Below are 23907 nucleotides of genomic sequence, written 5' to 3'. Positions count from 1 at the left end.
CTTTAACCAAGTCACCATGACTCTGGTTACTGGTAAAGCAGCCCAACGACTCCCCTAACACCAGCTCTGAGGCACTCCCAGTCTGGTGAGGAACACAGACACGGCCGTCAAAACACAACCAATATGGCTGCTGATGGAAGTCACTTAAGGGGCTCAGAACACAGCTGATTCCTACCGGTTTCTGCACTCATAAAACTCGCGGTCTGGACAAAGACCAAGATGTACACAAACACCTCCCTACTTAGGTCAATGACGGCACGCTCTTGTCATGGAACATTAAAGGGAGTAAAGTGAGTTTAGATGAAGTGTGTGGCTCTAAGACATTTTTTTGTGGGGAGAGAAAGCAGACTGTCAAATCTGTGAGAGGAGTTGCTGTTGATTTTACTCACTGCTAAACCCACAGAGTCTAGGTGCCCGGCACATAGTAGATTCTCAGTAGATATTTGTTGACTAAATGAATTATGCAGTGTGATTCCATGAATGTAAAAGATACGTGTTTGCCCATATGTACCTGCAACTTGCATACAGAATAATCCTGCTTTTCCTATTTAAAATGTGTATTATTATCTGTTGTATGTCAGGCATGTGCCAGCTACTTGAGATGTAACAGTGACCAAAATGAGAGTCCCTGCCGTCCAATATATAAGTGTGAGAAACACTTATTCATTCAGCAGTTATCTACTGAGCACCTACTGTGTGTCATAACTAACTGTATTAGGCGCACATATGTTTTTATGCGTAGAAAAAAGGTATGGAAGGATATACCTCAAATTGGTAATAGTAGTGCCTCTGGAGAGTAAAACTGGAAGCACTTCAAATTTTTATTTACCTACTTCTGAGCTGATGTATTAATAATTACCATGTGTAATTCCACATGTGGGCATCTATGCTAGAAAAAAAAATCTGCACGTGTGCCCGAGAAGTCACACATACAGACTAAATTGCCGCATGGATTGTTTCAGCCCACAAGTGGAAACAACCTAAATACCCATCAGTAGGGGGACGTTAAATAATTTCTACAGCACATCCATAAAACGGAACACAAAGCAGAAGGTAAAAGGGATCCGAGGGTCCTTTGTGTTCAGGAGTGGCAAAGATCTCTAAGTCATACTGTCACTGAGGAGAGCAAGTTCAGGAACCATATACACAGTATGATCTCTATTTTTCAGGACATTAAAACATGTCACGGAAAATAAAACCACACACAATAAGTGTGTATATATAGCAGTGCAAACACAAAAGGGGCAGATCTAAAAGTCGAGAGTGTTGCTAAATTATGACCTCATTCTTACCACTTACTGAGCGTCTTTTATGAACCAGGCACTGTTATAAGTCGTTAGTGTGTTAATGCATCAAATCCACACAGAAAGCCTGATATAGATCACGATACCCTGCTACCCGTGAGGAAACTGGGGTACAGGAAGTGAAGTTACTTGCCCAGGCTCCCAAACTGGGGATGTGAGCTAAATCTACCCTGAGTGCATGCTTTGGAAAGCTGACCGGTCCAGGGGCAGGGTCTTCCCGAGAATCTGTGACAAGGACGCTGGAGGAAAGAACATTGTTCTCTTCTATTTAGATGCGGCCAGTGGCAGGGTCTCTGCCTCATGCAGTCTGCTCCAGAATGAAGTCAAGACACTGGGACGGAGCCCTGAAGACAACTCTGAGGCCCTGGATCCAGCTGTGCCTGAAGATGACCCTACCTTTGGCTTGTCCAGTTACCGGAGTCAAAAATTTCCCTGTGCGGCCCTGAGATATTCTGAGCCAGGTCCTGACTGATAAAAGGAACAGATTCACCACATCCCAGCCCCAGAACGTACTTTGGAGGGGACTCTGTTTCTCTGGTGCTGTTGGGTATCTCCTTCTCTGGCTTCTTCACTTTGCCCTCTTTCTTGGGCTGGAAAAATGACCTGGAGGAGCAGAGGGTGGGGTGCGGAAAAGTGAATGATAACAGAACCAATAACCCCTCTAACACACACCACGTTCCACAGCTTCCAATGCCCGTCCCCGTCCCAGGACGCAACAGAAGACTTCAAACAACCCCCTTAGACCAATAAGGAAAACTGAGGCTTATCAGATGGAGGAGGCAACGCTCTGCTTATTTTTCTGCCCCAACTTGCCACTCACCTGAGACAGGACACATCCCGATTTCCATTCCACAGGGATTAATTATGCACTTACTATGTGCCAAGGCCTGTCCTTGGAAGCTAGGGGCAGGGCAATGACCCAGACACATATGCCCCTGCCCTGGAGGGGCTGACACTCTAGTGGGGTAGGCAGACATTAGCAAATAGGTAAATATAAAATGTCCAAAGGCATTACGTGCTCTGAAAAAGATAAATGTGCCCTCCCCTCTCCCTGAGCCTGATGAGGCTGAGTGGCTTGCCCCAGAGAGCAGAGTACTGAGAGGGGAAAAACAGGGGCTTGACGGCGCAGGGACCTGGCCAAGCGAGGAAGGTTAACATTGCCTACGATGTCTTGGGGACGTCGTGCGCCCCCAATATGAGGCAATGAGAGGGCACCTCACCTCAGTGCCCAAAACCCCAGGCTAATTATGAGAATATCGGACAGACCAAACCGGGGGTAAGGCTACAGGTGTCATGACAAAGAAAGCCTGAGAAACTGTCACCCAGAAGAGGCATGACAGCTAAATGCAACATGGCTCCAAATCAGATCCTGGAACAGAAAAGGACATTAACAGATAAACTGGTGAAATGCAAATGAAGTCTGGAGCTTAGTTAAAAGGAATGTATCCCTGTTGGTTCCTTATTGTGACCAATGGACCACAGTGATGTAAAGTGTCAACAACGGAAACCGGGTGAAGGGTGTACAGGGACTCTCTGTACAACTTTACAACTTCCTGGTACGTCTAAAATAATTCCAAAATTAAAAGTTTACTTAATCTTTAAAAAATAAAATAGGGACTTCCTTGATGGCCCAGTGGTTAACATTCTGCGCTCCCAGTGCAGGGGGCATGGGTATGATCCCTGGTCAGGGAACTAAGATCCCACGTGCCACACGGCACGGCCAAAAAAGGAAAAAATTTAAAAATAAAATAAAATAAAGCAAGGTGACAGAAAGCAATCAACAGTGCTGTCATCCCAGGAGAGACTGTTCCCAGATTTCTCATCACCTGAGAAAAATGCAGCATAGAATCTGTGTAAGCCACCCACTCCCAGGTCTCTGTGGGTGACATCCAGGTCTGGATCTGTCTAGAATCCACCCCCTCCGTCTGGGAATAGCTCTCCACGTTCCTCTTGTGATGCCCGTTCCCCCACATTCTCTCAGTCCCTATGGTTCGCGTGGGTCTGCCCTTTCACCCACAACCAGGGCACAGGCCCTGGGCCTGGCCACTCAAGGCCCTGCATCCCTGGGGCTACGACAGTGGCTGGCTCAGGGACCGGCATGTGGCCCAAGGTGGGCCAATGAAACTTAACTCTAGACATTGTTGTGACAGCTGGGAGAGAGACCACCTCTTTCCACCGGGATTGCTGACTCTAGGATACTAAAAGCCTAAGGAAGACAGCCTGCCAGAGTGACACAACATCCAAGAAAGCAGAGCTGAACGATGGAGACAGAGTCCCAGTGAGAAAGTCTGGACAACTGCATCTGACTATTAAAGCCAAGTTTCGGGCTTCCCTGGTGGCGCAGTGGTTGAGAATCTGCCTGCCAATGCAGGGGACACGGGTTTAAGCACTGGTCCCGGAGGATCCCACATGCCGCGGAGCAACTAGGCCCGTGAGCCACAACTACTGAGCCTGCGCGTCTGGAGCCTGTGCTCCGCAACAAGAGAGGCAGTGACAGTGAGAGGCCTACGCACCGCGATGAGGAGTGGTCCCCGCTCGCCACAACTGGAGAAAGCCCTCGCACAGAAACAAAGACCCAACACAGCCAAAAATTAATTAATTAATTAATTAATTTTTTAAAAAGCCAAGTTTCCACTACACAAGCTAAAGAATTCCTTTTCTGTTTTTCCTGAAGCCAGCCTGACTGAGTACCGGGTTCCTCAAGCTGGGCATTACGGGCCTTTCAGGCCAGATCACTCTTCGCTGTGGAGGGCTACCCGGGGCATTGTAGGATGTTTAGCAGCCTGCCTGGCCTCTATCCACTAGATGCTAGTGGGAAATTCCCTCTCCCCCCAGGTGGTGACAACCAAAAATGTCTGTTGTTCCCTGGGGGACAAAACTGTCCCTGATTGAGAACCAGGGGTCAGGGTCTCTGAACCTTGCAACTAAAAATTCTGGTTACTACACTACCTATTTTTCCGATCCCCTTTCCCACTTTCCGTACTGCTCAACTCCTGGAAATCCCTACATGAAGACTAACCCGAGTTCTTCTACGATAAGGCGCAGAGTCAGAGAGGGGAGCGGAGAACTTGGAGTATGTAAGCCGGTGGCAGGGGTGTGGGGAGGGTACTTACATAATACTTCTCTGCATGATGGCGTCAGAATCCTCCCCTCCCCTGTCCTCCTCTTCTCCAGTGCGCAGTTCCTGAAGTAGACATCCAAATACTTGGTGAGGATACTGATTGTGTGGGGATCAAGACAGGAACTTCCACACATTGAGGTTTGGGGAAATCACCCTGAAATCTACATCACCTGGCTTGAACTTGACACTCACTGAACAGCCCATCATATGGCCTGTCAAACGTACAACGTGCAGCTGCTTTAACCAACTAAAGAAGAGAATGCATTTACCAGAAATAAAGAACGTCCACTCTGAAGACAGGGATAAATGTCTCCCTTCCTATGACAGCCGGGCTAGTAGCCCTTCAAAGACAAGGTTCCCTTCCCAGGTGCCACGGCCATACTGACTCACTGTGTCTGCATGCTAATCTTTTTTTTTCCTCTTTTTGAAACCTTGAAGGAACGTACTCCCGGTCGTGTTTGATGTACGTTCTTTGTTCTAACAAGATAGAAAACTGTGCTGAAAACCATGCTTCTCTGGAGCAGTTCCTCAGAACTGAGAGGCTGTCTCCTGAACTATAGTCCTCCGTTTGGCTCAAATAAAACTCTTTTTTTTCTATTCCCATTATAGATCGTTTCTCAATTATTTACATTGACACTTCTTTTCAGAAAGAAAAAACCCCCACAAAATCAGAAACATGAGTTTCCCCATCAAGAAGAAACTCCAGTTTTTACAGACCAGAATGATTTGCTGGTGAGATTTATTAGTGAAGAAAAGGGGTCTGAGTCAGAGAACAGGCGCTTCCTTTACCGTATGGAGCCTGCTTTTTGTCTAATACAATGACATACTGAAGACCAAAAGGTTTTGTTCAGTTGGGTTTCTTTTTTAGCTAAATTTTCAGGTTAGTGAAAAAAATTTTTGCATTGATTATATAATATGCTACAATGGCTGTGAGACATGGCAGTTCATTAAATCATACCCACAGGGCTAAATAAATCAGCTGTTGAGCTGTTTCTAAGGTATACCATTAACACCCTCGTGGGGGGCACACCAATCTCAAAAGGGTGCGGACTGGATGATTCCATTTACATGACACTCTCCAAAGGACAAAACTCACATGGAGATGAGCAATTGCCAGGGGGCGGGGGCTATGAAGGGGCAGGTAGCACAGGGAGTTCCTCTGGGGAGACGGCACTGTTCTGTATCTCAATTGTGGTGGTGCATCCACAGATCTCTGCATGGGATTAAACTGCATAGACAGAGACAGTCACACACACACAGGAGCGCATGTAAAAACAGAACAAGGGCTAGAATCCAGCTAACAGTACTGTCCAAGGCTAATTTCCTGGTTTTAATACTGGATTACACTAATATAAGATGTCACGGGCTTCCCTGTGGTGCAGTGGTTAAGAATCCGCCTGCCAATTCAGGGGACACGGGTTTGAGCCTTGGTCTGGGAAAACCCCACATGCCACGGAGCAACTAAGCCCGTGCATCACAACTACTGAGCCCACAAGCCACAACTACTGAAGCCCGTGCGCCTAGAGCCTGTGCTCTACAACAAGAGAAGCCACTGCAATGAGAAGCCTGCGCACTGCAACGAAGAGTAGCCCCCGCTTGCCACAACTAGAGAAAGCCTGTGTGCAGCAATGAAGACCCAATGCAGCCAAAAATAAAGTTAAAAATAAATCTAAAAAAAAAATGATGTCACCTCTGGGGGAAGATGGGTGTACTATTTTTACAACTTCCTGTGAGTCTCTAATTATTTCAAAATAAAAAGTAAAAAACAAAACAGAATGAAGGCACTATTACTGCTATAGAAAGAAGGCCTAGATCTAGTAACATTTTAACTAATAACAATAAATAATAAAGGAGGCAGAACAGTGGATATAATATGCTATTGATTTTGCAAGACAAGGGAAAATAAGAATACACATATTCGTTAGTACTGCTTATTTCAGCCAATCAGAAACTCTGGAAAGATAACCAAGAAAGCAACAGGGAGGGTGGGAGGGAGGGAGATGCAAGAGGGAAGACATATGGGAACATATGTATATGTATAACTGATTCACTTTGTTATAAAGCAGAAACTAACACACCATTGTAAAGCAATTATACTCCAATAAAGATGTAAAAAAAAAAAAAAAAAAGAAAGCAACAGAAGTGGCTGGGGCCCGACAAGGTGACGGGCTGTGAGCCGAACTGGTCACTGTGTACCTCTGTCCTGATTTTATTTTGAACCATACATATTTATTACCTGTTCGACTTTTTTTTAAAATAGTAAATCTAAGCCCTAGATAACTTTTCTAATTCTCTTTCTCAGCCCCCCACTGGCTCTTCCCTCTGGTGAGACCCTGCCCCCCCACCCAGGGCCAGTCCCCTTTGACCCAGCTCTGAGGTGATAGGCTGCCAGGAAGCCTCCCGGGGGCACCTGCTGGAAGAGCAGCTCACTCTCCTGGCCTCTCACAGTGGTTAATTAGTACTTCTCTCATCACACTTATTGCATCCACCCTGTGGTCCCCAGATTACGTTCAGTTTAACTTTCCAAACAGACATGGGGCTTTGGAGCCATGAGGCTGTGCCTGGTTCACTCCCATCTCCTCCAAAAATTATTTCCCAACCTTCAGACATTCTTCATACCACCCTGGCAATTTCCACCATATCTAGGGAAACCCTGGATTTTTTTTTCACTGAATTATTTTTTCTGTGAAAGAATCAACTTCTTATGAACTGGGGTGCTTAGTGGGCGGTAGGCACTCTTTCAAAACTTTATATGAATTAATTCATGCAAAAGCTATTACAATTCATCATTGTCCTGATTTTACAAATGAGGTGACAGAAGCACAGAGAGGTCGAGTAACCTGCTCAAGGTCACACAGCCTAATGAGTCGCAGGGCCAGGATCCAAAGCCAGATGTCTGGCTCCAGAGTCCGCGTCCTTAACCACTAACATTCTGAGGGTGAGGAAGGAAGGGGTCCCTCCATATTGGGATCGAGGGAGATGGAGGTGGCCCTAGATCTGGGGGCTGTTGAGATAACAACTGTACCAACGATAATGTGACCCCACACTACCCAACCACCCACTCAAGCATTTCCAACTGTTATCCCCATGTCACCGAAGAGAAAAGTGAGGCACAGAAAGGTTAAATCACTTGTCCTGAATCACAGAGCTCGTGAGCAGCAAACGGGGGATCCAAATTCAGACAACCTGGCTCCAGATCCTAGGCACCCTGCACTCCCATTTCTGTCACTCCCACAGACAGAACAGCAACGCCTGCCACAAATAGGAGACAGCCGCAAAAATAAAAAGAACAAAACCAGATGATTAGGTTGTAGTTAAAAGCACTGGCTGCTGGAGGCTCTGAGCCCAGACCTGCTGCTCTCTGTTTGTTCAAAGCGCTAACTAGCCAAGTGCTGGAGGGGGCTGTGAAAGGCACCCTGCACCAAACGGAGCCTTTCTAAGACAAACTGGAAGAGAATATAAAGGGATTAACTTTCTCCTTATGAGCGTTAGTGTTATTTAATGTCATACCCATACACCACTTCCAGTTTCCTTAAGTAATTCTGTTAATTTTTTAATGTGTGAAACTCAAATCAGAAAAAGCCTTTACTGCTTAAAGAAGCATGCTGAAATAAATAGGGACAAAATGTCATGATGTCTGTAAACTAGTTCAAATATTTCAGCAAATGCCTGAAGTTTGCTTTAAAATAATTCAGGGGTTTTGGGGGGAATTAAGGAGCATATAGACGAAATAAGAATGAACTATTTTGATAATTCCTGGGGCTGGGTAATGGGTACACAGGGATTCATGACACTACTCTCTACTTTTGTGTATGTTTGAAACTTCTACAATAAACGTTAAATTTTTTTATTCAGAAAATCAGACGGTGCAAACATAGCAAAATGTTAACAGCTGTAAAATCGAGGTGGTGGCATATTATCCTAGTTGCTCTACTTTTCTGTCTGAAAGTTTTTATGAGTCAAAGGCGAAAAAGTAACCTAAAATTGGGAATAAAAATATAATTTGCGTATACAGCCCAAAGCTCAGAATTCATGAAAATCAATAAGGTAGTGAATAACCCAGCCCCTTTCCCCCTCAAAAAACACTAGTATTGGTACGAGTCCCTCACTTGAGAAAGTTCTAAGCTATCCTGGACATGAATTATCTGTCAAAGTCAAGATCTTTTCTTCCCAACCAGCCAGGGAGCCCCAAAATTCACTTCCACACAAGGAAGAACAGAGCCTCACGCAGAAGTCACTGCAGGGCTCCCAAGACTTTCAGTTTCTGGGACAATACAGGAAAGGAAACCCAGTCCCGGCTCTTGAAAAACCTCACAGGCCCCACTGTCAAAGATATGCAAAGTACGGGACGTCCCTGGTGGTCCAGTGGTTAATGCTCCGCGCTAACAATGCAGGGAGCAAGGGGTTCGATCCCTGCTGGGGGAACTAAGATCCCCACACGCCGGAGCGGCCAAAAAAAAAAAAAATGTGCAAAGTAAATAAGGACGAAATAGGACTCAGCACTCCAACAAGGAGACTGGAAAAAATGAAGGAAGGAACGAACAAACAAACGAATTAACGAACTCGACTAAAACCCAATTTCTTGATTCGAAGCTCAGGGCTCAGGGCCCTGGCATTAAATAAAATACCACTTATATGCTGATTTATATCTCAAACAGCCTATTTATTCTCCAACCACCACCCCTAAGTTGCCAGCCAACTTCCTTTAGGAACCCAACTCCATAAGTTTCCCAGTCCTTCCCTAAGTCTACAAACCAGTCAATCCTCCTCTTCACTCTCCTTCCGCATCACGTCCCCCCTTCCTGCCTTGACTCGGGTGGATTCCGGGGCACCATTACCGTCTTTCGTCGCTCTCTTGCTCTTAACTCCCGCCCTCCGTCTCACCGTGCAAAACCCCAAAGCTGCTGATTCCAGCCAACTTTCCACCTACCCTGTGCCTGCGCCCGCAGAACGGACCTGGACTGGTCCCCAGGGGTCCTTCGGACTGCGGTCCAATTCTCTCCATTCCCCCAGACCCTTCAACCCTCCTGCTCTCCCAGACCATACTTCACACCAGCTTCTCCAGCCGCCAGCACCGCCTCCACTCTCCTCCTCGTCGGAGGAAATGGCAGCAATTGGGAGAAAGACAAGTTCCCACCACTTTATCTGCCTCCGCAACTGCGCCTGCGCGCAGGCGCTCCGATTCCCAGCTGTCGGTACTGAGACCACCCAGCTGTGCCCTCACTGAAGGCCAGACAGACCCTCGACCTGCGCACCAGATCTTATGCCCTCTCACCTCCTCAAACCCTATGCTCCAGCACGCCTCTCCCTTCTCTCCTGCATCATCGATTTTTCTCTACTAGACCATCCCTATCGGTTTACAATTCTGCTGTGACTCCTCCTACCTAAACAAACAAAAATCCCTCTCTTGACCCACCCACGTGCTCCTAGCAGCTATCGCCCCATTTCTCTGCTCCCCTTTTCAGAGAAGTCATAGAAAGAACTGTCCCAAGGCACCACCTCCAGTGTCTCTCCTCCCATCCCCGCCTGAACCTTTAAGTTTTCCCACATCACTCAGCTGGACCTTGCTCATCAAGGGGACTGAGGACCTCTGGGCTGCTAAATCCAAAAGTCATTTCTTGTTCCTCATCTTGGCCCATAAGCAGCATTAGAAACATCTGACTCCTTGCTCCACTGAAATTCTTCCTTCAAACCACACCCTCACCTCAGTGTCTACTATTTCCTGGATTCCTGTGAGGGGTTTTCCTTAGCCACTGCGGGGAGAAGAGTAAGTGCCCCCAAAGATGTCCCCGCGCTAATCCTGGACCTGTGGATATGTTACCTTACGTGGCAAGAGACTGCAGATGTGATTAAGCGTTCTGAGGTGGGGAGAGTACTGTGGATTATACAGGTGGGCCCAGTGTAATCACTTACAAATGGGGCTTCCCTGGTGGCGCAGTGGTTGAGAGTCCGCCTGCCGATGCAGGGGACACGGGTTCGTGCCCCGGTCCGGAAAGATCCCACATGCCGCGGAGGGGCTGGGCCCGTGAGCCATGGCCACTGAGCCTGCGCGTCTGGAGCCTGTGCTCCGCAACGGGAGAGGCCGCAGCAGTGAGACGGCCGCGTACCGCAAAAAAAAAAAAAAAAAGATGACAAGTGATCCTTGTAAGTGGAAGAAGGGGCTTAGAGTCAGAGATTGGAGATGCTACCTTGCTGGCTTTGAAGATGGAGGAAGGGGCCACCAGTCAAGGAATGCAAGTGGCCTCTAAAAGCTGGAAAAAGCAAGGAAATGATTTTCCCTAAAGCCCCCAGAAGGTATGTAGCCCTGCCACCACCTCGATTTTAGGGAAACCAATTTTAGACTTCTGGCCTCGGAAACTGTAGGAGAAAAAAAAAGTGTGCCGTTTTAAGCCACTCAGTTCCTGGTAATATGTTACAGCAGCAACAGAAAATGTAGCAACTCACTTTCTAACGGTTGCAGTGCCCAAGGCCCAATCCCTCCTCTCTGTCCTATTTACACCCACTCCGTTGGAGACCGTATCCAGTTTGATGGCTTAAACATACTCTGGGATGATGACGACCCCAAAATGTCTACCTCTAGCTGTGACTTCCCCTGTAAACTCAAGGACTCATATTTCTAGTTTTCTGTGCTGCTATCTCCATCTGGATTTCTAACCAACAACTCAGACTCAATGGGACCAAATCCAAACTCTTAGAAAAGACACACACACACACGCATACACACACTTTTATCCCTCCTCCAACCAATGTTCTCTGTCTCAGCACTGGTAGCTTTTTATACCCAGCTGCACAGGTCAAAAACCTTGGTGTCCACTACATACCTATTATTTAATTATCAAACAAGTGACAATACCAAGGGCTGGGGAAGATGCGGAGCAACTGGAACTCTCATATATTTCTGGTGGGAATGCAAAATGGTCCAGTCACTTTTGGAAAAGCTTGGCAGTTTCTCAAACCGTTAAGCATACATTTACCATATTGACCCGGCAATCCCACTTCTGGGTATCTACCCAGTGAAATCCTACATTCACACAAAAACCTGTAGCCTGATGTTTACAGCAACGGGTCTGTTTATAATCGCCAAAAACTGTAAAAAAACCCAAATGTCCTTCAATGGGTGAATGGATGAACAAACTGTGGTACATCATACAATGCATTTAATTGCTGGCTAGTATTCCATTGTAGAATATTCTAAACTTTGTTTACGCTTACTCGGCAATAAAAAGGAGTGATCTACTGATACACTACAGGAATGGAGAGGAATCAGTGGTGGCCAGACGGAGGGCTTAAAGGGAGCCCCAGAATCATTTTTAGGGGTGATGGAACGGTTCTGTACCTTGATTGTGGTGGTGGTGACATAACTCTAAATGTTTCAAAATTAACAGAACTATACACCGGAAAGAGTAAATTTTACTATATGTAATTTTTTAAATTATTATAAAAAAAATCAGTGGAGTTACCAATGATTCAGGTCCGGCTACCGCCACCCCTGGCCTGTTGTACTGTCCCCTCCCTCTTTTTCTTCACAGCACATGGCACAACCTGACCTTATAAATTAGAATTTGTCTCACCCTCTAGAGCAGTGCTTCAAACAGGACTATCTGCCTGAAAGAAATTGTTCTCTATCCGCATTGTCCGGAAAGGGAGCTCTAGCCATATGTGGCTTCGGAGCATTTGAAAGGCAGCTAGTGCGACTGAGGCACTGAGTTTTTCATTTGTTTCGAATTAACTTGAATTTCAATAGCTACTACTATGTATAAAATAGATAGTCAACACGGACCTACTGTATAGCACAGGGAACTCTACTCACTATTCTGTTATAATCTATATAGGAAAAGAATCTGAAAACGAACGGATATATGTATAACTGAATCACTTTGCTGTACACCTGCAACTAACACAATATTATAAATCAGCTATACCCCAGTATAAAATAAAAATTAAATTAAAAAAATAATAAAAGTAATACCTACTCATAAAAAAAGTTCAATAGCTACACGTGGCTAATGGCTACTGTTTTAAGCAGTGCAGGTCTCAAATGTAAGTTCCATAAAGATAGGGATTTTGTCTATTTGTTCAAAGATATGGCCACGGGACCTAAAACAGTGCTGGCACTGAATGCACTGGCCCACACACACTCCTTTGATTACTAAAAACTGGGATAACAAAAACATTACTGAAGAATTTATGGTTTATAAGCAAGATCTTTCAAACCTGGAGACCATGGTAACAAGGGGGATGTAAAAGGGTGTTTAGGGGTGAATAGTCTGAGGATGACAGGCCAGAAGGCTCAAGTCTGCATTTCTTCTATTTAGTAAAAGCTCACATTTCCTGACCTGTCCCCTATCCTCACCCGACCCCTGTGAAATATTTTACACCTTTCCCGTAAATATGCTACTCTCCCTCCTGCTCTGAGGTTTAAAACAGCTCAGCATTCCCCCAAAAGACAACTCAGGAAGCTGAGACAGGAGAGGTTGAAACTGCCTTGTCCAGGGCCACACAGCTGGTCGATGACGGATACTATAAACGAAGGGTGCCAGTTCTGAGAACCGCCAGGGATTCACGTTTAAAATATACCCACCGCACTCCCAGACCTACTGAATCAGAATCCTGGGAATGGAGGGGGAAAATCTGCAGGCCTACCAAGCTCCCAGGGAATCCTAAGATAAGATGAAATTAAGGAGGTCTTACTTAACACGTCCTTCTTGCCTTTTACTCGTGCCTTCTTCTCAGGCTGCCTAATAAGTCAGAGATTCAAACGGGCTGCAAAGGGGATGGTGGCCAAGGAGTGATGGCCTTAATCCCATTTTCTGCTAGCTCCCCTCACTGACTCTCCTCAGCTTTCAGATGCCAGCTCTCCTTTCCAAACGCCCCCTCTTCCTCCCAAATACCCTCCCCCTTACCCTTGAAGCTACCCCCTCACTTAAGGGCCTCAAGATCCTTCTCTCTTCCCTCCCCAAGCTCTTCCGGCCCTCCCTCCACCATCTCAGGTAACAATTAGCCCAGACCTTTCAGCTAACCTCCTCTATGGCCCCACCCCCCCCAGGCCTTGGCCTCCTCCTCGCTGTCCAGCCGCCCCTTCACTGCTCTTCCCTTGGCCCTGCCCCCTCATCAGGCATACACAAGGCCAGAGCTCCCCCCGTCCAGAAGGTTCGAGACCTTTCATAAGGCCTTTGCCTAGGCCTAGCTCTTACCACTGATTTCCTCTGGCCTCACCTCCATCTACCTGGGCTCACCCCTTAAAGCTGACCCCTCTCCTTCAACCTTTCCCCCGGCCCCGCCCACTGTTAAACTTTTCCCTAGCCCCACCCCCTTCCAGGTGGGCCTACCTCCCCCGACCCGTCCAACTTCCGGATGGCCTCGCCCACCGACAGCCTTTTCCCCGCCCCTCATCCCTGTATAACCACGCCCCTTCCAGGTAGTCCCGCCCCTCCAGGCCTCTCTTCAGACCCTGTCCCGTACAAGGGTTTCGGCCCTCGTCTACCTTCTACCCGGCCCTGAACCTCCAGCGGACGCAGCCCCGCCCCCTCCAGCGGCCTGCTGCCCGCGCTCTCCCCTCCGCAGCGCGCTCCCCGCTGCCTCAGCGACCCCTACTCCACTCTCTGCAGCCGACCAGGCGAAGGCATGAGCCCCGAGTTTACGACACGCACGCCGTTCCCCAACCCTAAAGGCCCTCACGGCCGGCGCCACTTGCCTCGCGCCGAGCCCGCGCGCCGCTGTCCTGAGCGTCACACCCGGAACCGCTCGGCGCTACACTGCAGTCCCAAATTCGCGCCACGGACTTCGCGCGCAGACTTCGGCGGGCGGGGGCGGGGCCGAGTCGAGGGGCGGGGCCGGGCGACGTCCGCGCTGCCGCCCCACGGAGGACGCTGGGAGTTGTAGTCTCCAAGACGCGAGAGTGCCAGGAAAGGGGGTGAAGTGGGGCAAGCCCTCCCGCAGAGCACGCTGGGAAACAGCTCCGAGCCTTCTGTTGCTCTGGATGAGTGGGTGTGGCTGGCGGTCTGCGGAGCGACCGGCGGGAAAAGGGAGATTCGGTGGAAGCCGCTGCGCGACGCACGGCGGGAAGAGAGGCGGGAGGCCGCGCGGGGCATCCCGGGAGCAAGGGCCGGGCCGGGCCTCGGCGCGGGGCATTGTGGGATGTGGACGCCGCTCCGGGGCGGGTAGGTGAGTGGGGAGGGGCGGGAAGGGTGCACATCTGGGGGAGGGGAGAGGCACAGCTGGGTGGGACAGCCGGGATGGGAGGTGCCAAGGCAGGCAGGGCTGGGAGGGGTTGCGGAGGCTGGAGCCGGTTGGGAGGGGCTTCATGAGGAGGGAGGCGCAGCTGGACGTGGGGGAGCATTTGGGGTGATGAAGTCCATCTAAGGACGACGGGCCATGCTAGGACGAGGACCCATATCTGGGGGAGGATGATAGATGTAGATGGGAGGAGGGGGCCACAGCTGGGCTCGGCGGTGCATCTGGGCAGGTGGGGACCACAGATGAATATTGGTGACACTTCTGAGAAATGGCCACAAGTGAATGGGGCACACACCTGTACGCGAAGGGGCCATACTAGATGTGGGGAGTAAGTCTGGATATAGGAGCATCTCTGGGAAGCAGAGGCACAGCCGGATGTGGCAACCCATAGAGGGGTCACATGTTGGAGAGGAGCAACATCTGCCCAGTATCTGAGACACATCTGGGGAGGAGGGAGCCACAGGTGCATGAAGAATATGACTGGGCGTGAGAGGTCCGTGACTGGATGCGCAGAGCACATCCGGAGATGGAGCATCTTTAGAGGCGGGCACAGCTGGATGTGGGTTATAGCCCCTGTGTACGCTCATGGAAGGGGGAGTTCCAGATGAATGGAGGCACTAGAGGTTACCGCCAAATGTAGGAGGCACATCTGGAAGGGGAGGAGGTCCTACCTGGAAGCCGGGAACACATTCGAGGAGGTGTCCACAATTGAGTTCAAGAATCATATGTTGGGAGAGGGACCCCAACTGTGCCTAGGGATCACATTTATGGAGGAGGTGACCAGAACTGGAGTTAGAGATCAGGATGACAGGTTCCAGCTGTCCCAGGAATAAAGCAGGGGGATGGAAGGAGACCATAGATGGGCTAGAGGTTCATGTATAGAGATTAACGGGTATATCCCGCCCCAGGCCCCACCTGGATAGAGGCATCAGCACCGAAGAGGCAGGCCGAGAATGGAGGAAGCAGGACGCCTTGGGAGGGGATGGATCTGATACCCGCGTGTCCTCCCCACCCCTCCCACCCAGGCGCCCCAGGATGGAGCCCCCACCCGGCACGGCAACGGGGCAGGAGGAACAGGAGCTGCGGGAGAGGGCCTTCTTCTCGTGGGCCGAGTTCAGCCGCTTCTTCGACGCGTGGTGCCAACAGCGGCTGGCGCTCTTCTTCGTCAAGAGCTCTATGCACCTGGCGCGCTGCCGCTGGGCCAGCGCGCCCCCGCTCTACACTCTCATCGATGTGCTCAAGTACAGCTACGTGCGGCTGGTGTGCAAGGACGTGCGCGCGCCCAGCCGGCCCGCCGTGGGGTGCGTGAGCTGAGCCTCCTGTCCTGCTGGGGGCTGGGGGGGAAGGGCGGCCCGGGGGAGGGGGAGGCAGTGAGCCCTAACCCCAGAGACTGGGAGGGGAGAGGTGCCAACTAAAACCGCTAAATACACCTTGAAGAGAAGCCGAGAGGGTCAAGGAGGGAAGCTTCCTGAGATGGAGACAGAGCCAGTTTGCTGGAGGGACCGAGGCACAGACAGAGGGTGGGTTCCACTTAGGGATTTTAACAGAGACCCGTGGAGAGGCAGGGAGCGAGATAGACACACACACCCAAGAGACATTAAAAAAGAAAATTCCAGAAACATGGAGACATGGCACCAGAGACACCAGCCAGCCAGAAAAACAGGTGAGAGCCAGATTTGGGACACCTACAAAGAGATCAGAGGCTGAGCTGCAGAGAAAGCCACAGGACAAAAATAGAAAAAAAAAAAAAAGAAATCCATCCATTCAGTAAATACAGGGCCAGGTCCCATGCTGGGAACTAGGGATATTTCACTTGGGTGAGTGGGGAGTTTAGCACTACAGACAAATTCCCCACCCTTCTGGAACTTTCGTACCGGACAGAAGACTGACATGATATGAACAAGGTCACGAATAGTTCCCTCCGACTGTAACGCTACAAAGGGCTTGAGGAATCCAAGAGGGCTAGGGAACATACCCAAGTGGCCAGGGGTGTTCTAATTGACCCCAATTCTAAACATTCCCCATACAATGTTGGGTTCCCAGCTTCCCTTCAAGCTCGGGAAGAGGCTGAGACCTTGTTCTCTTGTGGCAGATGGCCACCCCAATTAGACGGGGCATTGGCGATCAGGTTGGCCCCAGACTCCACTGCTCTCTGCCACCTCATCCTTTGCTACATCCTTGTTTTGCCTGTCTGGCCCCTGTCTGTGTGTGAGTTGGAGACCCTTGGGTGGGAGCCACGGACAGAGGGGTGCACTTAAGAACACAGGTTCTGCCTGCTGGCTGCTTGAGACCGGCTCCACAACTTCCTGGGTGGGTCTCTTTGGGCAACAGACTTCTCATCTCCAAGCCTCAGTTTCCTCATCTCTGAAAGGGGGTTAGCGTAGTACTTGCCTCGTGGGGCTGTTAAGAGGTTACCATGAGCAGGAAGGCGTTTACCCAGTGCCTGGAACACGGGGCAGCTGGGTACAGGAGAGCTGTTACAGGAGTCAAGAGCACAGACCAGGGAGCCGGCAGCCTGGGTGCCCACCATGGCTCTACTGCTGATCAGCCTATGACAATGAGCTCGTGACGTCCCCTTTCTGGGCCTCAGCTGCCTCCCTGGGAAAAGGCGAGAAGTAATAGTATTGATCGCGTAGGTTTTGTGAGGATTAAATGAGCGAATACATGCCAGTCATTCAGAAGAGAGCCCAGGTGAGCACTTGGTACCAGTTAATTAAACATTTATTGTGAGAATTACGGCTCTCAGTAGCTTACTCACTGCTTATTCTGGAAACAGACTTGGAGATCCGGAAGCAGAACAGGATCAAACACCCATCATCACCCAGATACCTAGAACACGAGAGCTTGCCGGAAGCTTAGGCCCAATCTGGAATCTCTCCTTGTTAACAGAACCCAGTGCAAAGCAACAGACACTTGCTGAGTCCCTACTGTGTGTATGCTCTTCGAGGGGCGTGTGGAACCCAGACAGCAGGTCTCTGCCCTTGAGCAGCTCAGGATCTAATGTAGGAGACAAACACACCCCCACAAAAAAAATGGCCCAAAGTAGTGAGAAAGATGTTGAAGAGGGAGATGGAGGAGGATAAAAGAGGAATGGTCAGCTCTACTGAGAGTTTCCAGGGTGGATCTAGAAGGCTTCCTGGAAGAGGTGACCAGTAAATGGAGCCTTGAAGGATTTTCTTTGTTTATATATTTGTGTATGTACAGTATTTGACTTAAACACATGGCACATATTACATGCAGGTACTGTCCCTCTACAAATATCGGAGGGGAGCCAGGGGGCAGAAGGGATGGGAGGGAGTGACAGGCCAGCCAGGAGGCAAGGACAGTGCCTTGGGCTCGGGCCTGGTGACTGGGTGGACAGTGGGATGTTCCCTGGATGGGGATCCCATCACTTCTGAGCCCCTCCATCCCTCTAGCTGCTCAGGCAGGGTCTGACCAGTGTCACAGCCCAGGGACCGAGGACAGAGTCTGGAGAATTAGTATATTAGAAAAGGCAGGACATGCGGCTGGCATGGTGTCAGGTCCAGACCTGCGGGGCTGAGTCCAAGGGCTGGGACTTTATCCTAGGGCACTGGGGACCCCTGGGAGGGCTGTGAGCAGGGTCAGCTCTGGGGGTAGGAAGACCCTCTGGGGTCTCATGGGGGATGGACTGGAGGAGAGAAACCAGAGGCCAGGCAGGTGGCTGGAGCTAGGGTCCAGGGAGCTCACAGAAGGGCCATCTTTCCAGCCGCTCCTTCCGCCTTTCCTGGAGGTTGCACAGTGACCTCCAAATCACCATCCCTGCCTCTTCCCCCCTCCAGCTCTGGTGCTCTCCCACTCTCCCCCAGCCTCTCACGGCACTTCCGTTGCTAGAACAGGATTGCCAACCTTTCCCAACATACACCAGCCTTTGGAAACACAAAGATCTTGAGAACCTGAAAGATCCAGAAGAAATGGACAAGTGGAGTGCAAAACAAAGCAATGGTACTTTTAAAATCTTTTTGGCTGCACCACGTGGCTTGCGGGATCTTCCCGGACCAGGGATTGAACCCAGGTTACAGCAGTGAAAGCCTGGATTCCTCACCACTAAGCCACCAGGGAAGTCCTAGCAATGGTACTTTTAGAAGAAAAAAAGATGTTTGAAAATAGCAGCGACTTTTTTAACTGTTTACCAGGCACCAGCCCCTTTTCTAACCATATACATAATTTAATCCTCTTATTGAATCCTCTCAACAACCCTGCAAGGTCAGTATTATTATTAGCCCCAATTTCCAGGAAACTGAGGCACAGAGAGGTTAAAGGATTTTCCCAAGATAACACAGCTGCTAAGAGGGAAAACCAGGATTTGGACCCACACAGTTTGACCACAAAACCCATGTTTTTAATTACCATTCTATCTCCCTCTTCCTCTCTCCCTCCCTCTCCTCTCTCTTTATTTCACTCATGGATCGTTATTATGAGAGTTGAATGTGCCGACACCCTAAGGATATTTTGGTCCTAGGTACCACGTGTTTGTTCATTCATCCAAGAGGTTCGTTTTGAGCACCTACTATGTGCAGGGTGTATATGTTTTAGATGCTGGGATTTCAGTGGGAGTACTCCACATTCAGTGGGGAGCATTCATTACAGATGGGCATCAATCAAATCATCACCCCAATATGTGATGGAATCTGCCTGGGGATGGTCAGGGAAGGCTTCCTGGAGGAGTGATGCTGTGAAGGATGAGTAGGACTTAACTAGATGAAGGGAAAGGATGTTTCGTGAAGAGGGAGAGAACTTACAGTAAGATGGTTGCAATGGAAATGTGAAAAAAGTGGATGATTTGGAGAGCTTAAAAGACATGATAGGACTTGTGATGGGTGGTTTTGGTGGGATGAGTGATGAGTGGTGTGCCTGGGCACCTGGGTTTCAGACAAGGGGATACAGTCATTTACTCATTTGTTTACTGAACTGAGCACCTCCCGGGGGCCAGGAGCTGTTCTAGGTGCTGAGGATACAGCAGTAAACAAAACAGACTAAAATTCCTGCCCAAGTGGAGTTTACAGTTACGGGGGTGGGGGTGGGGGTGGTATTATTCCCCTAGATAGATGGAGAGAAATGGCCTATTGAGGCTGCCGTAGACCATTGTGTGGGATACTGGGAACCCACAGAGGGGACATGCCATTCTCTGGTAAGATGCACGGCTTCCCAGAAGAGGTAAGCTCCCCTGAGCGGGGGTTTGTTCTAGGGGCTGAAACACCCAGGCCCAAAGAGGTCAAACCAGAGAGTTTCCCCAAAGCCCGTGAATTTTTCTAGACAAAGGTACTGGGTAGAACCCCGTGAACTTGCCATTTTGGTAGGTCAGAAATGGCTGTGTGTTGGAAATTTGTTTGAGTTGCACCTGATACCATCATGGTGGCTCCACATTTGTATTTTATTTAGAATGATTTTACACTTTCAATTTTTCTGAATTTGCATTATTTTTGTTACTTTCAGTTAGGCAAAAAGTCTCAAATGCTTATGTAGATTTTTTAAATCTGTCAGGCTCCGGGGTTTTACTCCGTGCATAGAGGAGAAGAGGGGTGTGTCAAGGATCCCCTTCTGACTTAACAAAGACAATTCCTAAGTATTTAGACTGGAGGTTCTCAGGGTGGATCCTAAGAAGGATCCCCCTCCTCAGGGACTGTTTAGAAAGAACGTAGGAGCATTTTGGGGGTGGGGTGTACTACTGGCATTTACCCCCTGGGAGCCAGGCTTCTTAACTATATGCCAGGCCCCAGATGGTCTATGTTACAAGGGTTGGCAAACTAGGAGCCCTTGGGCCAAATGCAACCTGCAGCTCATCTTTGTAAGTAAAGATTTATTAACACACAGCCACACCCATTCATTTACATATCACCCATGGTTGTGTCTGCAGTATAGCAACAGGACATATCTACCGTCTGGCCCTTGGCACAACAAGTTTGCTGACCCCTGCTCTATAAACGTGAAATCTACCAAAAATGCTGATCTCACCTCCCCTTGGAGAAACATGGACCTGCTTTCAGACAACAGATGCCAATTTAAATATTATCAGGGAAATATACTCTGATTTTCTTTTCCTCTATTCTCTTTTTGTGTTTTGTTTTGTTTTTGTTTTTTAAATATTTATTTACTTGGCTGCATTGGGTCTTGGTTGCAGGTCTTAGCTGTGGCACGCAGGATCTTTCGTTGCAGCGCACGGGCTTCTCTCTGTTTGTGGCGCGTGGGCTCAGTAGTCGCGGCGCTCTTTCATTTTCTGCCATGCTGGATGTCACTCCCTAAATTGATGTTAGGTGATGGGCCATGCCCTTCAGTTTGAAAACCGCTGTTCGGGACAGACTTGCTCACACACAAAGAGATGTATAAGAGAGTGTTCGCTCAAGTGTTGTTTGTAAGAAGGGAGAACTGGAGACAACATAACAGTTGGCGGAGTTGCAGAGTGGAATATTAGGCAGCAAGTAATGAAACGTAAAAGTCTCGAAGAGCTGAGGAGTGAAAAAGCAAGCTACAAAAGGATATATAGAGTGGGATGCTTATATTTGTTTTCTGTTGCTGCTGTAACAAATAACTACAAATGTAGCGGCTTAAAATAATACAAACGTGTGACCTAACAACTCTGAAGGTCAGAAGTCCAACCCGGGTCTCACTGGGCTAAATCAAGGTGTCTGCAGGACTGTGTTTCTTCTGGAAGCTTGAGGGGAGAATCCGTTTTGCTGCCTTTTCCAGCTTCTAGAGGCCACCCACTTTCCTTGGCTTGCAGCCTCTTCCTCCACTTTTAAAGCCAAGAGCGTAGCATCTTTCAATCTTTCTCTGACTCTGACGTTTCCGCTTCCCTCTTCCCCTTATAAGGACCCTGTGATTACCTTGGGCCCGGTATCTTCTCCCCATCTCAAGATCCGAATTTAATCATGTCCGCAAAGTCCATTTGCCATGTACAGTAACATTGCCCAGCTCCTGTGACTAGGATGTAAATATCCTTGGGGGGGGGGCTGTCATTCCGCCCAACATCATGCTAGAAAACAAAAATTTCCCAAGTAAACTTCTACTTATTTATTTTTTAATATTTATTTATTTATTTGGCTGCGCCAGGTCTTAGTTGCGGCATGCGGGATCTAGTTCCCTGACCGGGGGTCAAACCCAGACCCCCTGCTTTGGGAGCACGGAATCTTAACCACTGGACCACCAGAGAAGTCCCCCAAGTATACTTTTAAAAAAGGCGTAACACACATTCAGAAAAGTGCACACATCCTGCATGTACAACTTGATGAATTTTCCCCAAGTAAAATGCACATGTGACCAGCACCCAGTACAAGAGACAGAATACATCCAGTGCCAAGAAGCCCCCCTCCACCATCCCCCCCATAACCACTCAGGGTAACCATTGTCCACTCTTTGGCCAGCAGAGGTTAGCTTTGCCTGTCGTTGAACTTTCTATAAACTACAACCACGTGGCGGGTCTTCTTTTGTGTCAGACTTCTTTCATCCAGCATGTTTGTGAGATCATCCATGTTTGGGGGGAGAGCAATGGTTTGTTGATTCTTATTGTTGATTAGTACGTTATTTTTAGGAATATATCACAACTTGTTTTCCTATTCTGTTCCGTGTTTGGGTTGTTTCCAGTATTTGGCTAATATGAATGGTGCCGTTATGAACATTCTAGTACACATCTTTCGGTGCTCATCTGCAGGCATTTATCTTGAGTGGAAATGCTATTCACAGAGGAGGTACATGCTCAGCTTCAGGAGATACCGCCACTCCGTTTTTCAAAAGTGACTGTACCTTTTCACACTCCCATCAACCACATCTGAGAGTTCCAGTTGCTCCACGTCCTCACCAACAGTTGATGTTATCAGTCTCTTTTATCTGCTGGTGTAAAGTGGCCTCTCCCTAGGGTTTTTTGTTTGTAATGAAATATACCTGATGTATAATGTTGTGTTAGTTTCAGGTGTGCAGCAAAATGATCCAGCTACCCACAATATATCTCTTCTTTTTCAGATTCTTTTCCATTATAGGTTATCACAAGATATTGAGTATAGTTCCCTGAGCTATACAGTAGCTCCTTGTTGGTTATCTATTTTATGTATAGTAGCGTGTATATTTAATCCCAAACTCCTAATTTATCCCTCTCCCCCCTTTTGCCTTTGGTAACCATAATTTTTTGTGTGTGTGTGTGGTACGCGGGCCTCTCACTGTTGTGGCCTCTCCCGTTGCGGAGCACAGGCTCCGGACGCGCAGGCTCAGTGGCCATGGCTCACAGGCCCAGCCGCTCTGCGGCATGTGGGCTCTTCCCGGACCGGGGCACGAACCCGCGTCCCCTGCATCGGCAGGCGGACTCTCAACCGCTGCGCCACCAGGGAAGCCCCATAACTTTGTTTTTTTATGTCTGTGAGTCTGTTTCATGAATAAGTTCATTTGTATCATTTTTTTAGATTCCACATATAAGCAATATCATATGATATGTGTCTTTCTCTGTCTGACTTACTTCACTTAGTATGATCATCTCTAGGTCCATCCGTGTTGCTGCAAATGGCATATTTCATTCTTTTTTGTGGCTGAGTAATATTCCATTGTGTATATGTACCACCCTAGGGTTTTGATTCGTGTTCCCTTGATGCCTAATGAGTTTGAGCCCCTTTTCATGTGTACAGTTTTAAAACCTGGTAACATACCTTCCACTGTTTTTTTTTTTTAAATGTGTATTTTAAAATATTTATTTATTTTTGGGTGCATTAGGTCTTCGTTGCTGCGCACAGGCTTTCTCTAGTTGTGGTGAGCGGGGGCTACTCTTCGTTGCGGTGTGCGGGCTTCTCATTGCGGTGGCTTCTCTTGTTGCGGAGCACGGGCTCTAGGTGCGCGGGCTTCAGTAGTTGTGGCTCGCGGGCTCTAGAGCGCAGGCTCGGTAGTTGGGGTACATGGGCTTAGTTGCTCCGTGGCATGTGTTTATAGATACATTAAAACATATGTGGGAATGCTCAATACCTAATTTGGTTAGTGGCTACCTCTGGGGTCAGAAGGAGGGAGGGGACTTTGTTGGGACAGCGTTCACAGAAGGCCTCAGCTTGCAGTGTTGTTATCACTAAATCAAAAGCGGATACAGGAGTATATGAAATGTTTTATTTCTTAAAGTTGATTGAGGTAAGTATAATAAACTATGCATTCACTTTTAATTGAGCTGGGGGGCGTGGGTGCAGAATTCTAGCAAACGTACAGCACTCCCCCATGTTCCAGACAGTGTTTTTCAGTGCTTTCCATGTATCAATTCTTTTT

General features: G+C 48.5%; 2 protein-coding genes across 3 annotated transcripts in view; one reads left to right on the top strand and one right to left on the bottom strand.

Annotated features, from left to right (window-relative positions):
• Positions 1 to 14244, bottom strand: part of LIG1 (DNA ligase 1) — a 42265-nt gene extending 28021 nt beyond the window's left edge. For both annotated transcript variants that reach the window (XM_024768718.1, XM_024768719.1), the window contains exons 1-3: positions 14120 to 14244; positions 4418 to 4488; positions 1818 to 1907 (exon numbers count right to left, since the gene is read on the bottom strand). In XM_024768718.1, the coding sequence (XP_024624486.1) occupies positions 1818 to 1907; positions 4418 to 4434 (107 nt within the window). In that variant the 5' untranslated portion in view covers positions 4435 to 4488; positions 14120 to 14244. The remainder of the gene's footprint in view (positions 1 to 1817; positions 1908 to 4417; positions 4489 to 14119) is intronic.
• A 160-nt stretch (positions 14245 to 14404) lies between these two features.
• The window catches only part of ZSWIM9 (zinc finger SWIM-type containing 9), a 24592-nt gene continuing 15089 nt past the window's right edge, over positions 14405 to 23907 (top strand). Inside the window, exons 1-2 of the mRNA XM_024768243.1 lie at positions 14405 to 14589; positions 15687 to 15962. Coding sequence (XP_024624011.1) covers positions 14405 to 14589; positions 15687 to 15962 — 461 coding nt within the window. The remainder of the gene's footprint in view (positions 14590 to 15686; positions 15963 to 23907) is intronic.

The sequence above is a fragment of the Neophocaena asiaeorientalis genome, unplaced genomic scaffold (assembly GCF_003031525.2).
Source record: "Neophocaena asiaeorientalis asiaeorientalis breed wild unplaced genomic scaffold, Neophocaena_asiaeorientalis_V1.1 scaffold629, whole genome shotgun sequence".
NCBI classification, from domain to species: domain Eukaryota; kingdom Metazoa; phylum Chordata; class Mammalia; order Artiodactyla; family Phocoenidae; genus Neophocaena; species Neophocaena asiaeorientalis.
The sequence above is the reverse complement of the archived record's forward strand: the minus strand, read 5'-3'. Positions and strand labels throughout refer to the sequence as shown.